We start from the raw sequence: 25,539 nt of genomic DNA on the forward strand, positions 1-25,539 counted from the left end.
TTGTGTGTTTGACGACCCTATATAATGTTGTATATATGTGACTCTAAAGCTTGGGTTCAATTTTATATCTGCTTACAGTAACGTCAAAAAAACTGATAAATAAAAATTTTAAAATCATTTTGTGCGTGAGGTTTTTTATCAAATCTCTTTGAAAGTAAGATTTTATCTAATCTTTAATGAAAGCTCATCAAATTATGACACAGGGAAATGAGTTTGTAAAAAAGTCATCACCCTACTGCTCAGCCTTGGGGAGAAAGGTGCTTTGGGTCGGCATTGATGCTGGTGATGATACAACGTCATCCCCTGCTCATGAGGACAGCAGGCTACCTTGGAGGTTTTAAGGGAGGCTGTCTGGTGCACGCAGCTCTGTCCTTTTAGCTCCTTGCCACCACTCTTCACACCCCAGAGTCCGCTGTCTTCCCCTGCCTAATGGTGGGGCTGGCCCTTTCATAAGGCAGAGTGAGGAATTGTGTAGGGAGGCAAAAGAGATTTGAAAAGACTGGAAGAGCAAGAGGCAAGGTTGCACACTTTTGTGTAGGATGAACAGCACACACACACACACACACACACACACACACACACACACACACACACACACACCTTCCATTATAATCTGCTTCCCGTGATCTTGTTCCCAGAGACAAAAATCACTATCAAGCAAGGAATCTCACATTTAAGCAGATCCCTGATAACCTATCTCCCTTCCTCCCATTTTATTTCCTTTCCTTCTTAATTCTTCCGTTTGCCATGGAAATTTGAAAGCAGGTTAGGAATCTTGTTATATAAACACACCTTCTGAATTCTGAGAACAAGAGCAGTTCCCCTGCCAGGCAAGTCAAACAAACAAACAAACGTATGCATCTCCCCGCTCCCCCATGTTGTATAATTTATTCCAAGTCGGTTGGATTTTGTGGTTACAGAATGTGGCTTTTCTAGCACCAGAGCCGAGTGCCTATGGCTACTCACATTCCACTTTCCTGTGCCCTCTGTCTTGCCCTCCGGTGCTTCAAAGATCAAATAGTCCCTGAGCATTTAATTCACCATCAGTTAAATTTTAATGGAAAACAATGATATGTGCTCAGCGCCAGAGTTGCTCGTTGCTGGGGTTTTTATCTCTGAAGCGTTCCTTACAGGCCGTTCCACTGGGGCTCCTTCTTAGGAGCGTGGGAAGCCCGGGCCCTGCATGCATAATGCATTGGCAGGCACGTGTGTTAAAGACGGCACAAGAGCCATTCCAACAAAGTATTGAACAATCTCCAGTGCCGGGGCGAATGACCCGGCACTCTTTCTTGACACGGCAGCTATTGTGCTTAATGGGCTCAGCTGTAATCGCTCTGTAAACAGAAATGAACTTGCTGAGTTCACTTTTGGGGAAGCAATTGCTGGCGCAGAGGAGACGAGATTATACAAAGTCACAGAGAAAATTAGACATGATGGAAAGAGCTGGGAAAGTGTCACAAGTGGCCCATGAATGACCTCGCAAAAAATTAAGGGCAATCGAAACGCATGTTCCTAATCCCACCTCTGCTTCTTTCCCCTTCTCCCTTAGTGCCCCTTCCAGAGCCTTCTGTTACAGCTTTGCTCATAACTGGATGGCACGGCAGAATTTGCAAAGCAATTGCTGCCCGACGGCACGAGGCTGTGTGTGGGTGTTTAATGGAAACTAAGTCTCATGCAGTTCAGTGGGACCTACTTCCAAGTGGCAATGGACAAAGCAGTCCATTTCAGTTCTCCTGGTTTCTTGTTTTCCCAATCTTCAATTCGGTTCTTTGCATTTCTGTATCAATTTGTGATTTTTTTTAAAAAAAAATCTCATGAAAATTTGCTGGCATTCTTGTGCAATTTTCTCTTACTGTTTGTATTAAGTTTTGATTAATAAACACGTTTCGCAATCCATCTCCTTTAATACAATGCTACTTCATATGTTGTTTTCAGTTGTTTTCATTGTGTATTTCCCCTTCAAATATGCATTTTTTGTACATATTGTTTGCAGGGCCGTCTCAAGCAGGTCGGGCGCCCTGGCGCTGTGGCACAGAGATCGCTCCGGCGCCCCCGCCCTAGTGGGCGGGCGCAGCGTGCAGCACGGCTTCCGCACAGCTTCGCCCCGCAGCGCCCCCCCCCGGCCTGGCGCCCCACGCCACCAGGACTACCCCTAGAGCTGGGCCTGATTGTTTGGATGGAGAATGACGATTCAAAGAACTACAGATTTTTGAAGGATCACATGTTTCAGTTCACTACTACTACTACTAGTAATTTATTATTTAAACCCCGCCCATCTGGCTGGATTTCCCCAGCCACTCTGGGCGGCTTCCAACAGAAGTATTAAAATACAATAATCTATTAAACATTAAAAGCTTCCCTAAACAGGGCTGCCTTCAGATGTCCTCTAAAAGTCTGGTAGTTATTTTTCTCTTTGACATCTGGTGGGAGGGCGTTCCACAGGGCGGGCGCCACTAGCGAGAAGGCCCTCTGCCTGGTTCCCTGTAACTTCCCAAATGTTCTTTTGGGAAATGCGAAACCTGGGTAGTTTCTCATTAACATGCAAGCAAAATTTAATTTCTCCTCCAAACCTACTACCAAGTAAGTTGCATAGAAATGTAGCCTGTGACATTCTGAATTAGAACCTAGGATCACCTTAAGTAGCAAAGCCTGCAGACCTTTGGTGGTCCTTCCAGCTATCCATTGTCTCTTGCTACTTCCAAACATCAGATAACCTTTAAATATATATATATATATATATATATATATATATATATATATATATATATATATATGATTTTCAGTTATATACATATCAATAGTTTTACTGTCATTTTAACTTTTCAAGACTCGATTTCCTTCCTCCTCTTTCTGTGGTTCCTTAAATTTATTTTTATCATTTCCTGCATATTCTAAATTAAATTAACTTATTCTTTTATTCATCTACTCTTATTTACTCTTACAAAACTGCAGGTTATTACAATAATCCTGACAATGTCCGTATCTGTTTGCAATTTATTTGTACTCATTCAATAAACCATTTCCACTATTTTATAAAAAGATTTCTTGTTTTTCCGGTAAGCTTTGTCATTTCTACATAGCCCATTAGTTTTTGTACCCATTCTTCTTTTGTTGGGACTTCTTCTTTTCATTTTTGGGCAAATAACGTTCATGCCGCTGTAGTTGAATACATGAATAGATTTCTATACTGTTTAGGTCAGGGGTCAGCAACCTTTTTCAGCCATGGACCGGTCCACCATCCCTCAGACCATGTGGTGGGCCCAGAGTTTATTTTGAAGAAAAAAATGAACGAATTCCTATGCCCCACAAATAACCTAGAGATGCATTTTAAATAAAAGCCACTTCTGCTTTACTTGGAAACTTCTTAGATGGGGCAAACCAGCACGCATGTGCTTGCCCAATCGTTGCTACCGCCCTGCAGCCTTGACAACTCTGTTAGGTCCACATATTGGCCATCACAGCCTATCTTGCCATGCATCCTCCAGCTTCCTGCCTTGTGCCTGCATCTCTGGTGTCAGAGGTGTAATTGAGGCTGAATATTCCTTTTGGAAGCCATCTGTGCCATTCTACCATCCTGCCGAGAGAGAGAGAGAGAGAGAGAGAGAGAGAGAGAGAGAGAGAGAGAGAGAGAGAGAGAGACCTGCATTCATTTCCCACCTATAGGACAGTGTAGGCTCTGCAACAATGAAGTGTTGCCTTGGCAGTGATGTATTTACTACAATTACCTGCTCTCTTCCCAAAGGAGTGGGGGGTGGCGGCGGGGGGTGGGGGGGTGGGAGAGACAGATGAATAATATGTTTTGAAGGTGTCATGCAGTGAAGGTAAGAGAAGAGCTCAAGCTTGAACTTATGAATAACTTATAGGCTCCTTCGCTTCATGCAGTCACTCCATTTGGGCTTATCTTTCTGATCGGCAGGAGGTGTAATTAAAAGAACAAAAGCCAGCATCTGTGTACAGTGAGCAGGGCTCCTCAGAGAGGAGAAGGAATGGGGTGTGTGCACGCATGAGAGAGTGAGAGAAGAGGTATGTCTTATTATACCTGGAATGCTCTGTGCATTTGAATCTGAGATCTTGCACACGCCTAAACATCTAACCCATCTATCTTTGTTGCATTTATATCCCACCATTCCTCAAAGGAGCTCAAGGGTGGAGGACATGGTTTCCCACAGAGCAACCCTGGGAGGTAGCTTAGGCTGAGAGGCAGTGACTCATATAATTGTATACTTGGAAGGTACCCTGAGGTCATCTTGTTCAACCCCTTGCAAAGCAAGAATGCAGAGGCGGGCCCATCGCCATCTGGTAAGTTTTGTGGCTGCATAGGGATTTGAACCCGGGTCATAGTCCAACACTCTAGTCCAGGGTTTCCCAAACTTGGTTCTCCAGTTGGACTACAACTCCCATCATCCCTAGCTAGCAGGACCAGGTGGTCAGGGATTGTGGGAATTGTAGTCCAAAAACAGCTGGCGACCCAAGTTTGGGAAACCCTGCTCTATACCACACTGGCGCTCACATTTACACCAGGAATGGGAGACTTGTGCCCCTCCAGATATTATTGGACTGCCACTTCCATCATTCCTGACTATGGTGGCTGGGGCAGGTGGAAGTTGGAGTCAAACATCTGGAAGGCCACAGGCACAAGTCAAGTCAAGATGTCCACCATCAGGAGAAAAACCAATATGCTTCCCAATATGTACTGAAGGAAGACATCTGACCTGCCTTGCTCTCCCTCACCCCTAAAAAAATATTTCTAGCAAGCCTCCTATTAACTGAGAATAACATGGATGTTATATTAGTTCATGCTGTTATTATAAAGCCCTTAACAGCTTGGGACCAGTTTACCTGTGACATCACCTTACCCTGTAAATGACCACTCAACAACTTCCATCTAAGGAACTGGCACTGTTACACGTTGCACATAATACATATTCTGCATTTTCAAGAAATTGTTTAGTGTGGCAGCACCCAAACTTGGAACTCCCTGCCGACTGAAATCAGTGTAATCTTTTTGCACCTGCTTCAAGCATTTTTGTTTAAGCAAGTTCTGCCTAGACATATGGAACATTGGCATGTGTTTTCATCTGGTTTTTGCCTATCATTGTTTTTACTTATTTTCGAAGTGTTTTAAATAATTGCTTTTAACTGATAATTTTGTTTTCTTCTTTTTCTAAACCACTTTTAGGTTGTTGAGGGTCTATATAGCCAAGCGGTATATACATTTTATGAACTAACTAAGTGATAAATGCTAACAGACCAGCTAAACTTGGGTGGGTGTGGGCAATGGTCTGCAGCTGGTCGGCTTGCATTTCCTTAATGCTTGAGCTGGCCATTTCCCACAAAACAAACTCTGAGGGACCTCCGCATGGGAGCACCTACCACCAGGATCCAGCTCCGGAGGCAAATGAGCAAGCAGTTGGTCTAAGATATTTTGCTGCCCCATGCTGATAGACAGCACCACCCACATATTAAAGCCCACTGGACTCACACATCAATCTTCCTCCGATGCTGATCACAGGACAACCTGAGCTTCCTGGATAGCTCTGTTGGAAGAACATGAGACTCTTAATCTCAGGGTTGTGGGTTCAAGCTCCATGTTAAGCAAAAAGATTGCTGCATTGCAAGAGGTTGGACTAGATGACTCTTCTGGTCCCTTCCAATTCTGTGATTCTTTCCCTGTCCCTGAAAGCAACAGGCAAGCTTCAGGGATGCAGGATTCTCCAGCAAACCACCACCATTTCCCACTTTCCCCAACATTGGTTGCTTGTCACACTCTGTCTAATGGTATGGCCGGCCCCAGACACCAGGCCTCGGAGACCCACAACTCTTCTAGCAATTGCAGCAAGTGTCTTGATTCTCAGCTTCCCTGCAACCCAATGGGAATGACCATGAGCTAATGCAGTTGCCGTGGTTTCATTGGGATGAAGACTGTGTGAGCTTGGAGTATGGAGCTGCAAATCGCCTCTTTTTATCATGCATTTGTTATTTAGATTTCGAACACATTCCATCACTAGGGAGCATCCTTTGAACACTGACTGGCTGCTCTGAGTGGGAAGGTGCCACAATGAGTGAGCCGAGGTGATGCTGAAACAGAGGCTGCAAACTTCCCCAGGTGCTAGCAGTTAAGAGACATCCCTCACCAGCAGGGCAGCTGCTTTGATTGAGAATTTCTGCACTGAAAATCTATGCCTGGCGCTTGCCAGCTTCTGCTTGCCTTGCCGTTAATTGGGGTAGATGAGCTTCTGCTTGGCTGGAATCTTCTGCATGCAAAGTGGAAAGGACCAGCCAGCTTCCAGAAAGATAACCAACAAAAACATTATAAATGATGGATATGCACCTTCATGCCTTTTAAGGCTATCTGTGACTGAGGTGGGGAAATTCTTTTTCAACCCAAGGGCTACATGCCCTTCTAGGCAACCTCCCAGGAGGCCACATGCTGCAGTGGGCAGAGCCAGAATGTGGGTGGAGCAACAAATGCTGATTTAGTCACACATCACTCTCTAGTCTCCGTTCAAGTAAGCAAAAAGAATTATCAGAGTCTCTAGTCTACGTCCAAGTAAGCAAAACGAATTATCAGAGTTCAAGGACACCTTTCAGCAAGGCAGAAACACACAAGAAGGATGCAAAGCAGGGAAGGTGAAAGGTGTGGCCTGGGGGGGAAGGGGTGTTCCTGGGGGTCCAGGAAGATAGCTGAGGGCAAGACAGACAGGTTTGGGGCAGTGGCATAGTGTGGGTTGCCAGTGCCTGGGGCTGTGTATTCAACTGCCTAACGGAATCTGCATCACCTAGGAAATCACATCCGCAGCGATAAGAAGAATCATTCCGTTCTCTGGAGAGGTCACTTCCTGGTTCGTATGGAGAAGCTGTTTTCAACAAAGCCAGCGAAGGAGGCATGCAGCTGTATTGAGGCGGCATTGGGCGTTGAAAGTTTGTGCCCCTAATAATTTTGTGCCTGGGGCAACCAGCCCTGTGCCCCCATGCTACACCACTGGTTTGAAGGGCCACGTGTGAGAATTTGCATTTGCACTCTCTCTCTCTTTCTCTTTCTTTCTCTCGCTCTGTGTGTGTCTCACACACAGAGTCATGGACCCCGCTGAGGTTTCCTGGAGGGAGTGGTCAGTTCAGGAGGAGAAGTGGAAGGAGCTTGAGGAGCTGAAAAGGAAGGAAGGGAGGGAGGGAGGAAGATCTTTTCCTTACTCTGAGTAAGCTACCAAACTACATTAAGTTCTATGTGTGGTTGTGGCTGTACTGTGATCCTGAGATACGCTCCTGGTTTTGCACCTGCTGTGGCTGCAAACCAGGATGGGGCACATGTGACAATATTTGTCACAAACTCCTTCTCTCTGGTGCCTCCATATCTCCTGGATGCAGCCCTTCAATCTGCACATTCCTATCAGCAAAGGCACACAGGTTTGTACGTGCGGAACAGATATTAGGCATTTACTGTGAGGTGTTCTGTCGAACACCACCTGCTGTTCAACATGAAAAGTTGATGTTCCACAAATCCACAAGCGGAAGGCTCCAAAGGAACTGTTCCGGGACAGCAGGCAACATTACGTGCTTAGAAAGAGGGCTAGCCAAATTAACAATGCACAACAAAGAACCTTAGGAAAAGAGGCTGCGAGCAACCTGTGCATTGTTTCAAATCATTCCTGCTCTTGGGGACAAAGAACTTCTTCTTCTTCTTTTGCTTGTAGCTGCCACATGGGCACTGGCTACCAGGCCTAGTGGGTGCTGCAAGCATTGCAGTCAAAGGGTGGGAAATGCACTGGTTGGTTCACAGCAATAGATAAATGATGGTGCTCAACAGCCATACTAACAGAAAAATAAAAACAAGACTAAAGCTGTGCTCTCCAGTTTCCATTTATATGTTTTGCTTTTTTTTAAAAAAAAAAAGCTAAATGGAGATGTAGAAACATTTCCTCAAAACATACAATTATTCACCATTCTGCCACCCACTTCAGCTTGTTTGGCATTGATGTGTGCCCTTGTTGCCGGGTTTCTCTTCTCCTTCTCCCTGGATTAGTCACAGGCATGTTCCTAGACAACTTGGGACAACATAGTGAATGGGATGATGTCGCAAAACTGCTGTCTTGATCAGAATGAGTCAGTCTCATTATATATATAAATATACAATATATGTTTTATTGGTTTTGTGTAAAACAAATACAATAATACATAAATAACACTCAAATCCCACTGAAGCAAAGTTCATGAGTTGTGAGTTCTTTGTTTCCAATATGAAAACATCGTTTATATAAAAGATTTGTTAACCCAGATTATCTTTCCGGAGTGATCTCTTTGTAGCAGCCAGTTCCTTCTTTGCACAAGATATCATAAATCTATACCAGTCCATATCAAGGCTATCAGTTTGATTAGTATTTATACGTGGCTTCATGCAGTCAGTCAATCCATCAGAGCAACAATCCATAGTTGTTGGCACTAAGTTTCAAACATTTAAGAAACAAGGCCTTTCCAAATATTTTCAACACCCCAAAATTATTGTTACTACATATTTATTTATACCTCGCCTTTTTCCCTAAAAGGGATGTGGGCTTGCCGATCAGAAGGTCAGTGGTTCGAATCCCTGCGATGGGGTGAGCTCCTGCTGTTCGGTCCCAGCTCCTGCCCACCTAGCAGTTTGAAAGCATGTCAAAGTGCAAGTAGATAAATAGGTACCATTCCGGCGGGAAGGTAAACGGCGTTTCTGTGCGCTGCTCTAGTTCACCAGAAGCGGCTTTGTCATGCTGGCCACATGACCCGGAAGCTGTCTGCAGACTTGGCCTATAGAGCGAGATGAGCGCCACAACCCCAGAGTCGTCCGCGACTGCACCTAACGGTCAGGGGTACCTTTACCTTTACCCTTTTCACCAAAAAGGACTCAAGGTGGCCTATGTATAAAGATATGAACAGCTAAAAGGGTAGAGGAACAACTAGGCCTATCATTAAAAAGCAATTAAACATTGATAGAATTAAAACTCTCTCTCTCTCTCTCTCTGTGTGTGTGTGTGTGTGTGTGTGTACAAATTTATGGATGGATGCAGGGGCAGAGTTCATGCTTCGGCACGGGGGGCTGAGAGCAGGCGCAGGTGTGGTGCGCATCCCGGGGGTGTGTCCTATGGGTGTGGCACGTCGCCCACAGGGGCATGGCATGCGTCCCGGGGGCATGGCACCCAGCGCGTGGGGGGGCAGTCGCGATGGCACCCCACCGGGATCATGGTGCCAGGGGCGGTGCATTCCCCTGCCCCCCTCTTCCTCCGCCAGTGGATGGATGTAACAAAGGGAGTTTTAAATAATATTTATTTGGGAGTAAGTCCAACTGCAGAAAGCAAGAGTAAATTCTGGTTAGACAAGCATAAGAAATGATGCACATGGTCTTTAACATGGACGAATCTCTCTCCTGCCTTGAGGATGTGACACCCATCCTATTTGGGAGTGAACAGAGAGGACATTTGTAGCCTTGGATTTGAACACAGAGGCAGAATTTGCTGAGCGCTTCACTAGATTTGCTGGCTAGGAAGCAGACTGAAGAGTCTGTGGGGGACCATATTGTTGCTTTGGGGGATCTGAAGCAGAATTAGCAATTGTGCTTTGATTGTTCTGCCTGTTATTTGTTTTCATTGTGTTTTGCATGTCTGCTCTCAAATAAAAGAAATATTACAAAGCCACCACAGTTCGCTCTCAAGTGATCACATCCTAAAGAAATTAAACCCTGCAGCACCGCTCCTGAACTTCTCATCACTTGGGGAAGTGGGGAACACTTCCAGTTCCACTGCTGGAGGAGGAGGAGGAGGAGGAGGAGGAGGAGGAGGAGGAGGAGGAGGAGGAGGAGGAAATGAGGGCAAATGAAAATATATGAAATGCTTCTCAAAGTTAGTCAGGGTTTGGTCCTGGCCAACCGGGCATCATACAGTCAAGGGTATGAGGCTACAGTGCTACATAGCCAATCAGATCTGCCTATGTGGTGACATCACTGAGGGAAAGTGAAGCCAATTGAGAGCAAGGGAAGACAATGTAAATGAACAGGCAGGCAAAGCTGGGGTGTTGTTGAGGGGTTTTTGCTGGAGGGTGGATGTTGTTGCTGTAGTTAATTTTACATATGGATCTCATGATATATGTGGAATTTTTTCAATTTGGTTACATACTTTTTGATGTTTTGTTTATTGTTTATGACTACTTTTGTTATGTTTGTAGTTGTGTAATTTTTATAGGTTGTCAGCCACCTTGCTCATTGTTTGAACTTTGAAAAGGCAGCATAAAAATAAATAAATGATTGGTTTTTGCAGGACATGGTGAGTTTTTTTTTTAAAAAAAGGCAAATCAGCCCTAATCAAAACAAAGTGAAGTACTTCAGATTTACACAACTTGTGAACCATTAAATTTAATTCAGACCATCCTGCCAGGTGCTTGAGAATCCCCCTCCTACTATTTTGGACCTTTGGGTCCATCACATGCTTTTTCATGGGGGTGTATTCACAAATACATGCCTCCTGCCTGCATTCCCAAGTGTGCTATGCCCCCGCTAGAGGATCCCTCCTGCAAGGAGGATCTGGAGCCCCCCAAAACCAGTGGCGTCTGGGAGCGGTCCATGCCAATTATCAAGGAGAAGCCAGGGCACTTAGGGGAGGCTATCTGGGGTCCCTCAGTGCAAGAGGGGAGCTCCTCCTCTTGAGGAGTCACAACAACCCCTGAACCACGGGGCATAATGGTGACTTAAGAGGAAGGCCAGGACCCTCACGCTCAGGAGGTGTGCCTGTTTGCAGACAAGACAATTAAATTATCAGACTCTATCTGTCTTGACATTAACCCAGAAATAACTGCAAGGGTGCCTGAGGTTCTTGTCAATAATATCTCTTAGAGTGGCGAACAGCACCATTAGCAGAAAGAAAATCAAATGAAAACCCCCATTATCACATAGTTTACATGGCTGTTTATTTGTATATATATTTTAAATTACATATATGGATGTTTTATGATAGCCTGTTGCTCGGTCCCAGCTCCTGTTGCTCGGTCCCAGCTCCTGCCCACCTAGCAGTTCGAAAGCACATCAAAGTGCAAGTAGATAAATAGGGACCACTACAGCGGGAAGGTAAACGGTGTTTCCGTGCGCTGCTCTGGTTCACCAGAAGCAGCTTTGTCATGCTGGCCACATGACCCGGAAGCTGTCTGCGGACAAAAGCCGGCTCCCTCGGCCTATAGAGCGAGATGAGCGCCGCAACCCCAGAGTCGGACACAACTGGACCTGGTGGTCAGGGGCCCCTTTACCTTTATACTTGTACTGCCTAATAAAGATTTGGCAAAGTACGTAGAAAAAGGATTCCTCATGAGTAAAGTGCACCCTGTGAGTAGGGCCCTCCTCACATGAGGAGGACATCTTCCAGAAGCCTCTAAGGAGCTTCAGCTGAACACTGGGTGGGGTTTGGCCAGCTTTTGCTCACACCAACACAATCTTGTGTTTGTCTTGGGATGCTTTCTGAGCAATGTTTGGACTGCTTTTGCGCCTGCCTGCACTGTTGCTCTCTATTTGCCCAGGCTTTGGACTGCTTCTCAACTCTGCTGTAGAACCTATCCTGCCTTGGGCATGCCTGAGACAGGATAAAATGATACAGTCCAGGAATCAAACAGCCACAAGCTCCTGCTGACTATATAAACTGACCCAACACCCATATCTCTCCATTTGGGCATCACGCAGAAGCAGTGACTGAGGATATCACGAGCGGTTCTTGATCCCTGAGTGCTAAATTTCGGGAAGAAACGATAGCCCTTCCTCCTATCTTATTAGGCTCCCAAATGGATGTCATTTATATGTTGCGGAGGAGCAACAGATCTAGGCAAGAGGGCACAAAATAAAGCAATCCCCTGTTATCTTATTCCTTCTGTTCATTCATATTCCTTTAGCGAGCCTTGCTCTTCCCATCTGATACAGGAGGAACTACATACACTTGTCGGCTGATTTTAGCTTTCCTAGGTGTATTGTTTACATGATAGGACTTTGCTGGTTTTAAACCTGCAGATAAAGGGAAATTGCTTGGTTCCCATGGTGCTTGTACCACGGTTGTTTTAGCGCTCACCAAAGTTGGCAGCGCACTAAGCCTAGTGGGTGAGGGGATGTGCTGTTGGACTTCAGCTGGTGGATCATACATCACCGAGGGAAATCTACACCAGAAGCACCATGCCTGGATAGCTCAGCTGGTTAGTGCATGGTGCTGATAATGTCAAGGTTGCAAATAATAATAATAATAATAATAATAATAATAATAATAATAATAATAATAATTTATTTGTACCCCGCCCATCTGGTTGAGTCTCCCCAGCTACTCTGGGTGGCTCTCAATCGAATATTAAAACAATACAGCATTACATATTAAAAAAAACTTGCCTAGATCCCCAGATGGGACAGCTGCATATTCCCTGGTTCTCAGGGTCCCTTCTAGCTCTACAGTTCTATGATTCTATGAAGGAGGAGGGTTTTTACCTTAGTGGGAGAGCATCCAATTTGCTTGCAGATGGTCCTAAATTCAGTCCCCCGTAGGGCTGGGAGCGTGCCTTTCTGAAACCTTAGAAAACTGCTGCCAGTCTTGAGCTAGATCAGGCATCCCCAAACTTTGGCCCTCCAGATGTTTTGGCCTACAACTCCCATGATCCCTAGCTAACAGGAACAGTGGTCAGGGATGATGGGAATTGTAGTCCAAAACATCTGGAAGGCCAAAGTTTGGGGATGCCTGAGCTAGATGGACCAATGACCTGTCTTGCTATAAGGCAGCTTCCTGTATTCCCATGACACCATATTTCTATCTATTCGCCGCCGCCCCAAAAGAGAGAGAGAGAGAGAGAGAGAGAGAGAGAGAGAGAGAGAGAGAGAGAGAGAGAGAGAGACTTTCCTAAACCAGGGCTGGGGAACCTGCTGCTCTCCAGATGCGGTTGGACTCAATCTCCAATCAACCTCAGCCAGCATGACCAGCGACCAGGGATGATAGGAGACCACAGATTTCCCAGTCCTAAGCTAGGTCATGAGATGGGTTAGGGTCCTCCCCCAATAGCATGACTTCTCTTCTGTGTCCATAGCAGCTGCATCTCAGCCAGCCAGATATTCATCAGATAGTGACTCTTGAAATGGAAGGGATGCCTGATTTCGGTGGTCAGCTGCAGAGCTTTTTTGTATTCCATTCACTACAGACTCATTCTCCTGCAACCTGGTCCAGGCCCTTTAGAGCAATAGCACCAGCCTCGTGAAGCACATTACCATCTGAGATTACAGGCTCTGACAGTCTGTAAGTATTCTCGGATGCTTAAAAGCTTTCGTTTCTTACAGGTTTTTCCAGATAGGTGAACCTCTCATTGCCTACATGGCAATGACAGCATTTTGATGTTTTTAATGGAAGCCGTGTTTGCTGTTTTATTGAATTTTTACCTGTAGGCTGCTATGATATTTCATACGATTAGTGCTTTATAAATGACCAGAATAAATAAACCATAGTGACAGGGAAAGTGCTAAAATAGCATTTGATGAATACGACTGTGGCTCACAGGATCCTTGTCTCTCCCATAGCCGGCTGTCTTAGCCCTTGGTGCTTGGATGGCCAGATGCAAAAAAGGTTGAGCTTGTGCACCAGTAATAGCTGGGCAGATGCGGAAATTTCATAATTTTTTAGCAGGCAGGTGTAACAAGCATCCAGCCCCTCTGGAAAGCACCTTGATGAGATGGTGGGAGATGCTTAATTTTAAAAGCGTGCTGGATATTTCATCACCCCTCCCTGCCACTAACAATTTTGAGCCCAGGGCAACTGCCTCTGTACCCCCACAAGCAATGTTACTGCTCCTTACACTCAGAAATTACGTGTTCCTTGTGCATAACAGAGGGCAGGGGTTTCCCCTCCCCAGGTACTGTTGTGGGACTCCAACTCCCACCAGCCCCATCAACTAGCATGGCCAATGTTTAGGGGTGATGGGAGTTGTAGCCCATTAACAGCTGGACGGTTAAAGGCGAGTTGTTCCTGCTAGAGCAGGCATCCCGAAACTGTGGCCCTCCAGATGTTTTGGCCTACAACTCCCATGATCCCTAGCTAACAGGACCAGTGGTCGGGGATGATGGGAATTGTAGTCCAAAACATCTGGAGGGCCGAAGTTTGGGGGTGCCTGTGCTAGAGAGTTTGCAAGACTTGTTTTGCATTGGGTAGCTAGATGGATATGGTGGTTAAGGCATAGCTGTCAACCCTCCCTTTTTTTTGAGGGAAACTCCCTTATTCCAAGCCACAGCTGTCAACCTTCCCCTTTTTTCCCTCTGGAAATTCCCTTATTCCTGTGCCGTTTCCCGCTGCTATCCTGGATTGTTAGATATACCATAGACCAGGTATAGGCAACCTTGGCTCTCCAGATGGTTTGGAACTACAACTCCCATGATCCCTAGCTAACAGGGCCAGTGGTCAGGGATCATGGGAGTTGCAGTTCCAAACCATCTGGACATCCAAGGTTGCCTATGCCTGCCGTAGACTGTCCCCGGGACAGGGGAGGCTCCTGATCCCTTATTTTCAAATCCGAAAGTTGACAACAATGGGTTAAGGGAGGAGGGTTTTTCTTGAAAAAAAAGGCATTTGTATGGTAATTTGTTGATTACTGTGGGGTTATATATATATATATATATATATATATATATATATATATATATATAAGTTTAAATTAAATTATACAAATGTGTTTTAAAATTATACAATCAGGTGGCTACTCTCTTTAATGCCCCTTGACTGCAGCATGGCTTACCCTAAATTGGGGTGTCTTGCAGCCTTAAAAAATAATTAAAAAGAAATGGTCCCACTGCTGTGCCTTTAAGAGAGCTTTGACCAGGAGACAAGATGATGGTGGAAGCTTCACCTGATTAATGTCTGAAAAAGCCAGCAGTTGTACAGCCTGGTTCTATTTGTGTTGACTCCAAAGGAAGGCTAGCTGCTTTTGAAACCTGGGGTTGCTTTGAGCATTACATATAAACAAACCAGTGTTTAAGGAGACAAGCAACACCTGCTAGCATTCCCTCTTTTTGCATTTGTGGACAAGTTGGGCCCACTTCATCAGATGCATGGAATGCAACCCTCAGTTTCAAGATATACCGTAGATTAATATATGGTGGTAAGGGATTGGAAAGCAATGAGGCCCAGTCTTATTCAACATCTTTATCAATGACTTGGATGATGGGCTTGAGGGCATCCTGAGCAAGTTTGCAGATGACACCAAATTGGGAGGGGTGGCTAATACCCCAGAGGACAGGATCACACTTCAAAATGACCTTAACAGATTAGACAATTGGGCCAAAGCAAACAAGATGAATTTTAACAAGGAGAAATGTAAAGTACTACACTTGGGCAAAAAAAACCCGAAAGGCACAAATACAGGATGGGTGACACCTGGCTTGAGAGCAGTACATGTGAAAAGGATCTAGGAGTCTTGGTAGACCACAAACTTGACATGAGTCAGCAGTGTGATGCAGCAGCTAAAAAAGCCAATGCAATTCTGGGCTGCATCTATAGGAGTATAGCATCTAGATCAAGGGAAGTAAGAGTACCACTGTATTCTGCTCTGGTCAGACCTCACCTGGAGTACTGTGTCCAGTTCTGGGCACCACAGTTCAAGAAGGATACTGACAAGCTGGAACGTGTCCAGAAGAGGGCAACCAAAATGGTCAAAGGCCTGGAAACAATGCCTTATGAGGAATGGCTTAGGGAGCTGGGTATGTTTAGCCTGGAGAAGAGAAGGTTAAGGGGTGATATGATAGCCATGTTCAAATATATAAAAGGATGTCATATAGAAGAGGGAGAAAGGTTGTTTTCTGCTGCTCCAGAGAAGCGGACACGGAGCAATGGATTCAAACTACTGTACAAGAAAGAAGATTCCACCTAAACATTAGGAAGAACTTCCTGTCAGTAAGAGCTGTTCGGCAGTGGAATTTGCTACCAAGGAGTGTGGTGGAGTCTCCTTCTTTGGAGGTCTTTAAGCAGAGGCTTGACAGCCATCTGTCAAGAATGCTTTGATGGTGTTTCCTGCTCGGCAGGGGGTTGGACTGGATGACCCTTGTGGTCTCTTCCAACTCTATGATTCTATGAGGCCAGAGGCCAAAACAATGCTTAAAAATATATTATGGCTAATGGCAACTCAGGCAGAGTGAATATAAAATTAGCATGGTGATCTTTACACCAGCAGTGATAGGTTGTTTTTTTTTATTAAAAAAAAAAAGCAGGAGCCACAGGCACTTATACGAAGTCAGGACCATGGGCCCGTCTAGTTCGGTATTGTCTACATAGGCAGGTAGCTGCTCTCCAGGTTTCAGACGGGTGGGGCATTCCCAGGGCTACCAGAAGATACCAAGGACCTTCTGCACTCAAAGCAGATGCTTCGCCACTGAGCTACCACCCTCTCCACTTAGTGTACGCCTGGAATCCAAAACAAGTTGGGAGCCAGCCAGGACTGATCCCATGCATTGTATGGATGATAAGAGTTACAGTATTGCAATAAATAAATCAAATCCAAAAATCAAATCTGCCTGGCGACCATTCCGGAGTCTCCTTAATCCGGAGTCACTCCGGCTGCTGCTCCTGCCGCCACCGCTCTGAATCAAACGCCCAGCCCCCGCACCCCGCGCGCGCGCCTCATGGGCACTTCAACACTCCTGGCAGCGGCGCGCGGGGCTGCCGTTTTGTCAATCCCTGGATGCGAACCAATGAGTGCGCCGCGTAGGAGGGCTGTCCGCAATCCCCTATCTTGGAGCGGGTCTCGGTGCCAGACCACGAGTGGAGATAATTATTGGGAAGGAGTCTCGCTCTCGCTCCGCTTTGGGCTGCAAGCAAGCAGGCAGGCAGGCGTTGGATTGTGTGGCTTTCTCTCCCCTGCGCATCTCCATTCCGTCTGTAATAATCGTCGTCGCAGAAGCAAGCTCTTGTCTGCCTGTCTCCCTCTGCAAGCTCAAGAGGGGATCGGACAGGGGAGGGGTGAAAAAAGAAGCAGCTGAAATCGACAAGCCCGGAGCGCGATAGCTCTTACAAAACCTCGGTGCCCGAGCATGACTGGACTTCTGGCGAAAATGCACACCCCTCTCTTTTGGGCGGTCTTGGCTGGGATGGCCTCGCTGTTCTTCTTCCAAGGTAAGGTGACACCTCCAGATTTTTACAGCGCGGGTTCGAATTCTGGTTCTCGCCTTCCCTTGGCTGGCTTCCTTTTGCTGCAAGGGAGAAGAAGCAGGGAGGTTTGGAAGACCACCCTTCTCCTTTCCCACAGTTGCTTTCTCTCCCCCTTTTTCTTCTTATTCTCCTCAACTCTCCCCCCCCCTCTCGGTTTTGCAAAATAGATTATCGATCCGGTTCTCGCAGCTGCTGGCGGAGCCGCGCCGGGTGCGCAATTTGTGGCTTGTGTGTTGATGGCTTAATTTGCTTGTGCGTTTGGATTAGTCGTGATTTCGGAGCGTGTGAGGATCTCTCTCTCACACTCTCCCATTCTCCGAACCTCCCTTACCCCCGCCGCGTTTCTCCGATTGAGATCAGCGCCGGTACGATGCAAACAAATGTTTTAAAAAGGCATGTGATCGAGTTGTCAATTTGAGCAAGCTCTCGAGACGCCTATTGGTCTTCTTCCTCCTCTTCTGGATGGGATCTTCTTTAAGAGGCGGAAGGGATGAGAAACTTCAGCGGACAAACTTCAGCGGTTACTAAGTGGAAGAGGAAAGGGTTGGTGGGGGAGGGAGGGAGACGGGGAAAACAAGGGCTGAGAAGAGAAATGGCCAGAATTATATCCCCCTCCCCCCAACAGCTTCCCTTCCTTCTGGATCGCTGCCTTTCCTTCCAAAAACCTGCTCAAAAGCTGTCGCCGTTCTGTGTAAAGCAAATGGTGGAGATTTGGGGTGGGTAAAAGAGAGGGGGACAAATAACTTCAGTAGTAATGGGGTGTGCAAGCTTGTATGGGGGGTGTTGCTAAGCAGCCAGGGGCACCGTAATAACAGAGAGAAACTTCTTTTCTCTGTTTTATTGGGTTGCCAAAGCTACAATGAGAAGGATGGATCCAGAAAACGCACGTCCAACCCTGTCTCTATGGAGGGTTGAGGAAGTGTTCTTGTGAGGGAGCCAAGCCTTCTCCAGCTGCTGTTGATTTCCCTTTTAGGGTCTCCTTGTTTTGGCTTTGATTTCTCTCCAATGCTGTTAAGATGGTGCGAGTTTGTTGCTGCTGAGTAGGATCTCCCCTTTAGCAATGCGTGTTCCATCGCACTCCGTTCTGCTTTTAAAGAAAGTGGGAGGGGGGGCATGTACTACAGAGAGTGTTCCTCTCTCCCCACTCTTGTTCAGCCACCAGACGCTGAAGAGCCTCCTGCATCTTTAATAGTGAGGTCAAAGAGGGGAGTTTGGGCAGCCATGGCTGTGTGATGGAAGGTATACCCACCTAAATCCTATCTTGGACACAGCTGCTAAGGAAGCCATGTCCACTTCAGTGGTTAGTGGCGACACCCTAAACACTGATCAGTTGGCCTCTGAGATATGAAACACCCCCAGATGCCCTGCCATATTTGGCTGGACCTGCAAACAGAAGTGTCTCTCTAGCTGCTTAAATGGGCTGCAAAAAGCCAGGCTTGGTAGGGGATCAAGGGTAGGCTTGAGAGGTGTCCCTTGATGCTTCTCTGCCCCTCCAAGAGGCTTTCAGCTTCCTTCCGCTGACTGAGGCCTTTCCATAAACTTGATTAAATACTTTCCTCGTAATCCTCCCTGACCCCTCCAGCTGAGGTCAATAGACTTGATGGAGACTTAATTCACTTCCGTTTGGAGCCAGACAGAGACCCCTGGAATAGAAGGGTGCTAGTGGGGAGAGAAGCGGGTTCAGTGGAAGCAGGGTGATGCACACGAGGCAACTCCATGGGGGTGGGCTGGCAGCTGGGGGTGGGGGGCAGGGAGACAGATGTGCACAGAGCTTGGGCATGTCTGTGCATTTCATTGGTGGGGGTGGGGGGAAGACGAACGGACGGACCCATGTTTCTGCCTTGCAAATATGTCAGTTTGTGTTTGTTTCTGTGCAACCATCTGGCGATGCCGGCACAAGCTGTTCTTTCCACGCGGGGCTTGGGCTTTTAGAAGAAAGGTGTTGCGTCTCTGCAGATCATCTGGGGTATGATCCTCGGTGGTCAGAAAGTGTCTGCCTTATGTTGAATTGCAGCTTACTCCCATGCCAGAAAGGTTTCTTGAATCACAGAGCTGTTTGCCCCCTTGTTCTTGCCTGGGACTTGTTCCCTGGGAAAGCTGTTGCAAGAATTGCACACAATACATTGTTCTTGCAGTGTGGTTGAAAGGGGCTTTGAACATTCCCCCACCAAGGGGAAGAGCCGTAGCTTGGTGATAGGACAGCTGCTTTCCACGCAGAAGGTTGCAGGTTCGATCCCTGGTATCTTCAGGTTAGGATTGCGAGAGAGACTGTTCTGAAACCCTGAACACTGCCGGCTAGTGTTAACAATATTGAGTTAGATGGACCAATGGTCTGATTGACTATAAGGCAGCTTCCCATGTGGTTTATAAAGACAGGTGCTTATTTTAATATTTCACTTCCATGTATCTAAAAGTTCATGTGTGCACACTTATCCCCACTTAGGAGCACAGGAATCTGCCTAGTACTGAATCATATCATTGGTTCAAGCAACTTGCTTTTGTCTATACTGCCTGGCAGTAGCACTCCAGGGTTTCAGAATTAAGACATCCTTCTTGAAGATGCTGGGGATTATATCTAGAAGGCAACTAGATGCTTATGGAGAATTCCCAGGCAGGACTCCAGAGCAACAACATTCTGCCTGATGTTGATTCCCAAGAACTGGGACTCAGAAGCAAGGGATAGCCTGCCAAGCAAAAACTTTACTAATGAGCTACAGCCCTCCCACTTTCTATTTTTTTGAGTTTCTCAGCCTGGCAACCCAAATGCACCCCCATCATCATGAGACAATAGATGTTTGGACTAGAGTTATGTGCACAAATGAGTTCTTGAAATTCTGGCAGGGAAAGTGGGTTGGAGGGACAGCAGCTGTTTTGCTGAATTTCTCCAGGGAGAAGAGAGCTTCTCCAGCAGTTTCTGTGAAGTGGGGCTTAACACTAGCAGTATCCCCCACCCCATAAGTGTCATCTACCCATCACTGCAAGTCACAGCAGTGTTGCCTACCTGCCATCATTTGGCCTTTTCCAAAACTGCGCTGATCTAGTGTGATTCTGGGACATTGTAGGAAAAGTGAGTGACTCTGGTCTTTTTCTAGGGAGTGAGGATGTGGTGGGCAAATCACATTTTTTCTCAGCCAAAATGTCTTCTGGTTTGGACTGTGCTATCACAGTGCAGTTATTCTCTTGAATGTTCACTTGTGAAAAGCTCCCTGCAGGTTGAAAGCCAGCACATCTAGGAGAAAGGTTTAGGGTAGCTTCTCCCTTTTTTCTCCTGCTTTTCTCTTTCTAGCTTTTTCCAAGCAGGGAGTTTAATGTTCAAGACTTCCGGAGTGGAACTTCCCATACAATTGCAACCTCATTCTCCATATTAGTTTAGCAGCTTTTCAAGTTTTGCACTATCTTCAACTTTCCTCTCCTTCCCTGCATCCTTAATGCGATTAGGCCTTTTCTGGGCACACCAGAGTCCTTGTTCATTACCTTCCATGATTTGTCAATTATTATTATTTGTGGGGGAATTCTTCCCAGCGGTTTCTACCCCGCTGCAAATGCTCTGCCCCATGCAGCCACAAAGGAGGCACATTCCGCAGGACAGCCTCCAGCTGAAGTTCAGGGGTTCTAAATTCTGAGCTACGCTGATGGTAGTTGGGTAGCTGGCTTATGGCACATATACCATACCTTTCTGTGTATAAGATGCCCCCATGTATAAGACGCTCCCTGTTTTGGGGGACTCAAATTTAAGAAAATGGGGGGAGATGGCACAGAGTTGATGAGCTTTTTTGGGGGGGATTGCCCAGCATTATTGAGCTTTTTTAAAGGGGGGATTGCTGAAAATCGCTCACCAGCACATTTCGCAAAATTCGCCTCCCATCTGTCCCATCGCCGGCAGAAGGTGCCAATCACCCAACCAACTGCTGCAGCCAATCAACACCAACCATTGACACAGCAACAAATGACACTCACAATAGTAGCTGACAGTCCCGGCAGCAACCAATCAAACGTCCACCCTATGCGCTATCCATGTATAAGACGACTCCCACTTTTTAGCATGATTTTTAAAGGGAAAAAACAACAACATAGTCTTATACTCTGAAAAGTACAGTATATGCCACAGATACCTCCAAAAGTTGAACTGGTTTTAGACATTTGTCATTACTTTGTGATCACCTTTTTGTGTTCTGACAGTCTTTCCTCTTCAAACACAGCCTGTGAAACATTGCCCATGAAATTCTTGCCACTTCAGAACTGACCCATCCCCCTTCAAAAAAGTATGGGCTCCTTTAAGTCCCTTTTAATCCCTTTGTCTATATATTTTTGAAAGAGGGTAGGGAGTACAAAGATGACTTCAACCATCTCGTTTCTCCTATGGCTTTGTCCTTTGATTCTGGACAATCCATATGTCTTGTGTAGTGGGGGTCCTTTGAGCCTGCCACTCTGTGTGGCAGCTGCTTGTGTTCCTTCCTCATACCCCTTGAAGGCAAGTAGGTTTGCTGAAAACTGGCCTTAAGTCTGATCACTTCAGGTCATGGATGCAGGATCTAAAAGACAATACACCATTATTTAGGGATGGAACAGTTAGGGTTATCTCCTCCTTTTGCAAAGAGTGAGTGCTATTCATTGCTAATCTTACTCAAAGAAGACCCAGTGCAATTAATGGACATGTCTAACTTGAGTTCATTCATTTCACTGGGTCTATGCTGCATGAGACTTGGTTGAATACAGCCCCGTAGTCCTTTAAAAAAGGGGGGGGGGAGATCTGCAACTGATCTCTAGCCTTTCATTCTACTCCCTTAATGTCTGAATTTTCTCCTTCTGTGTCTTAATTTAGCTTGAGCTGGATGGTGCCCTTTCTGTGCAACTCAGCCGTAACAGTGTACAAAGACACTTAGTTGCCTTTCCCCTTTAGTGAATGCAGATAAGAACTTCAAAAGTTTTTTACATCCTTGGAATCAGACAACTAGACACGGGCCATCTGGATTAGCTGAATGTTACAAGAAAGAACTTCCAAGCAAATATTTTAACGAAGCTGCAATTTGCCTGCTTAGCAACAAGGCTTTTTAATGATGACTTTCAAATATTCTTAGTCCTGGCTATGAAGAACTTGGAGGCAGGTCCATATGGGCAAATATCAGTCTGTTCTCAGCTACCCCCAACCTCCCTGTCCCCACCCTTTTTTTACTGGGCATTGCCTGACAGCTTCCTCAGGACTGTCTCAGGACTGCCCTTGTAGAACTTGGCAGCCAGAATGATGGGGGCAAAATTAGAATGAGTTGGCTCCACCTGTCATTGGCTCTGGCACCACCTGCTGTTGCCTTGTCTGTCTTCTACTCAATGGGCACCCCCTACATTTCCACACGGACTGGCAGCAGCTGTCCAGGGTTCAAGGCACAGTGGTCTCTTGCAGCCCTTCCTGGAGATTCCAGGGACTGCATGCAAACCATTGCAAGACAGAGAATTCTCTATGTTTGAGTGCTTTGATGGGAAGCGTGGGTTGAGTTCCAGAGGGCACTGGTACAGGGCCGGCTCACCCATTGGCTCTAATGGTGCGAGGCGCCAGGGCACCCCAGCAAGTGGAGGAGTTGTGTGGCGGCCTCCCTTTTCCCTCCTCTGAGTCTTGCACGCCCGCCAGCCGCACCGTTCAGGGGAGAGCAGGGAAAAGGGGCACTAGGACCCTGTTCCGCTCTGCAGCGCCAGGGTCATCCCTCACCCCAGCACTGCATTTAATTGGTAGAGGCGACGCCACATGGCAGCAGCTCTACCAATGAAACGCAGCACCCTGTTGGCGGGAAGGAACGCAGCGCCTTGTTGGTGTAAGGAAACGGCCGGGAGGCCTCCTGGCACTGCCCGGACCCACCCGAGCCCTGCGGCCCAGCCACGAAAGGGGGGAGGCCGCATGGACCCAGCAAGCGCTGGAGTCGCGGGAGATGGCCGGGAAGGCCCTGGCACCCCGGCCCTCTGGGAGAAGGGAGGAAGGCTGCGCGGAGCAGCGGCCCTCCTCCCCCACTCAATCTGGCATCTCCGGCCCCACGGGTGACAGACAGGGCCATGAGAAGCCGCTGGGCGGCCTCTGGCACAGCGCAGCCCCACTGTGCGGTGTGGGGGCTGCCATGAGGCTCCCCACCACTACCCAGCACGCCAGGCACTAATGCTGTGCCAGGGAGGCTCTCCCCGCTGGCTCCATGGCGTGCCCATCTGGCCTCCGCTGCTGGCGGGAGGGCTCCGGGAAGCCCCAAGGCCTTCCGGCGCGAGCGCCTCCAGGGAAGATAGGAGCTTTCCTTTTTCCTTTTTTAAAAAAAGAGGGGGTGGGGTGGGGGGCACCTGATGAGCTTGAGACGGCCCTGACTGGTCACCCAGCAAGCAGGTGTTTATTTATAACAGATCCTGATGGGGGGGAGGGGTGCAGGGAGCTGGCCTTTCAGCCCAGAGCTTCCTGCCCCAAACTTCACAGGGAGTGCATTGGCTGTTATTTTTGTATCCCTCTCTCCCCTCCCCACCAGCAATCATTTTGCCACCTCTTAGCTGGATTTGTTCCCTTTTAATGCTTTCTGATCAGTTTTGTTTGGCTATAGCCTTTTGTTCCTCTGCCTGGTATCTCATTTACTGCTTCTGGTAATCTCCCTGTTCGCTCGCTTGCTCTTTCTCTCCTAGCATAAAGCAAAGTTTCTTGAAAAGGGGGAAGCGGGGCAGGGGGGGCAGGGGGATGATTTTGCTGCTGGTGCCTCATGTAGTCAGCCTGACAATTTAAGATGCAGCGCAGCAGGCAAAGCTCACTCTCTTTTTTTGTTGCCAATTTGAGTATCTTGCGGCATCTGATTTTTTGAGAGAGCAACTTCTTTTTGTTTCGCAGGCAGAGAGCCCAAGCGGATAGCAAAACAGGAGCAGATTGTATCTTCCAAATTTTCCCCTCTCCCCTTCTGCTCTCCCACCCACTGGAGCAGTGGCATAACTTTGCACCCTGTCAAGAGATTTTATTTTTTTCAGTTGAGATCAGATCATAGATCAATTTTGTGACATTTTTTTTTAAAAAAATTACAAGCAATGATCACACATATGAAATTGTCATTTTTTTGTTTTTTTAAATGGTGCAAATTAGCAATGTTTTTATTTCTTACTGACTTCACGCTATCACCGAGGCAGTGTTGTGGGATGTGCTAGAGTTGTCCACAGAATCTTGTATCTATGACATTTTAAAAAAATGTCACTGTGGATGAATCACTCTGTATTCCCTCCATGTCACTGAGGGATGGGATTCTTCCACTACCCCACATATTTTAGATATGTAGGTTGGAATCCAATGTAGGACTAAGTTGATAAGTACATGCATAGGGAGTGAGATCCACTCTAGCAATGAAGCTCATCAACTCTCACCTCCTCCTCTGTACTCCCTAGATCTATTCTGGGTTTGTCCTTGCCCAGAGCACAATTCAAAGTGTTGGTGCTGACCTTTAAAGCCCCAAATGGCCTCGGTCCAGTATACCTGAAGGAGCATTTCCACCCCCATCATTCTGCCCGGACACTGAGGTCCAGCACCGAGGGCCTTCTGGTGGTTCCCTCATTGTAAGAAGCCAAGTTGCAGGGAACCAGGCAGAGGGCCTTCTCGGTGGTGGCGCCCACCCTGTGGAACGCCCTCCCATCAGATGTCAAAGAGAAAAACAGCTACCAGATTTTTGGAAGACATCTGAAGGCAGCCCTGTTTAGGAATGCTTTTAATGTTTAATTGATTATTTTATTTCATTTTTCTGTTGGAAGCCGCCCAGCCAGATGGGCGGGGTGTAAATAATAAATTATTATTATAAATTATTATTTAGGAGATGTGGTGAGGGAAGGATGAAGGAGGTCCTGTTGCATGGGCAGAACTCATTCCATGCACACCACAACTTAGTTGAATCTTGGGCACAGTTTCTTTTCATGGTGTGCATGTTTGTGTGTGTGTGTGTGAGTTCTGGGTTGACGTGTACAATCGAAGGAATAGATCCCTATCTAAAAAAGCCAGTTTTTAATCCCTCCCTCCAATTCTCTGAATCTGATGGTTGAAATATGCTGTTGCTGACAACCTTGTATTTATTATGTCTGAGGATATGTGGCTGTTCTAAATGTTTTGGATTTTTCAAAATGTACATACTAATTGCTGCTTTGTGTGTTGTCACTCTAGGCGCCTTTGAGAAGAAAAGTGGGATAGAAACTTAAAGCAGATAAAATAAAGTAAATATTTGGTTGGCTTGGCTTTGCATAAACTAAGTAACAATCCTCCCAGTCTCCTCCCTTGTTCTGTTGCCTGTGTCCTTATTGAAATATTTGCATCCTTACTGATGGCTTGCTCTGGCCACTACTCTTACAATATTGAGCATCTGCCTTTGTGACCAATACTTGCTGTTTGCCTTTGAAAACA

General features: G+C 46.6%; 1 protein-coding gene across 1 annotated transcript in view; it reads left to right on the forward strand.

Moving 5' to 3' along the window:
- The first annotated feature begins 16,779 nt into the window (after positions 1–16,779).
- NTM (neurotrimin) overlaps positions 16,780–25,539 on the forward strand; it is an 836,512-nt gene continuing 827,752 nt past the window's right edge. The window contains exon 1 of the mRNA XM_035139811.2: positions 16,780–17,120. Coding sequence (XP_034995702.1) covers positions 17,039–17,120 — 82 coding nt within the window. The 5' untranslated portion in view covers positions 16,780–17,038. The remainder of the gene's footprint in view (positions 17,121–25,539) is intronic.

This window comes from Zootoca vivipara, chromosome 15, assembly GCF_963506605.1.
Source record: "Zootoca vivipara chromosome 15, rZooViv1.1, whole genome shotgun sequence".
NCBI classification, from domain to species: domain Eukaryota; kingdom Metazoa; phylum Chordata; class Lepidosauria; order Squamata; family Lacertidae; genus Zootoca; species Zootoca vivipara.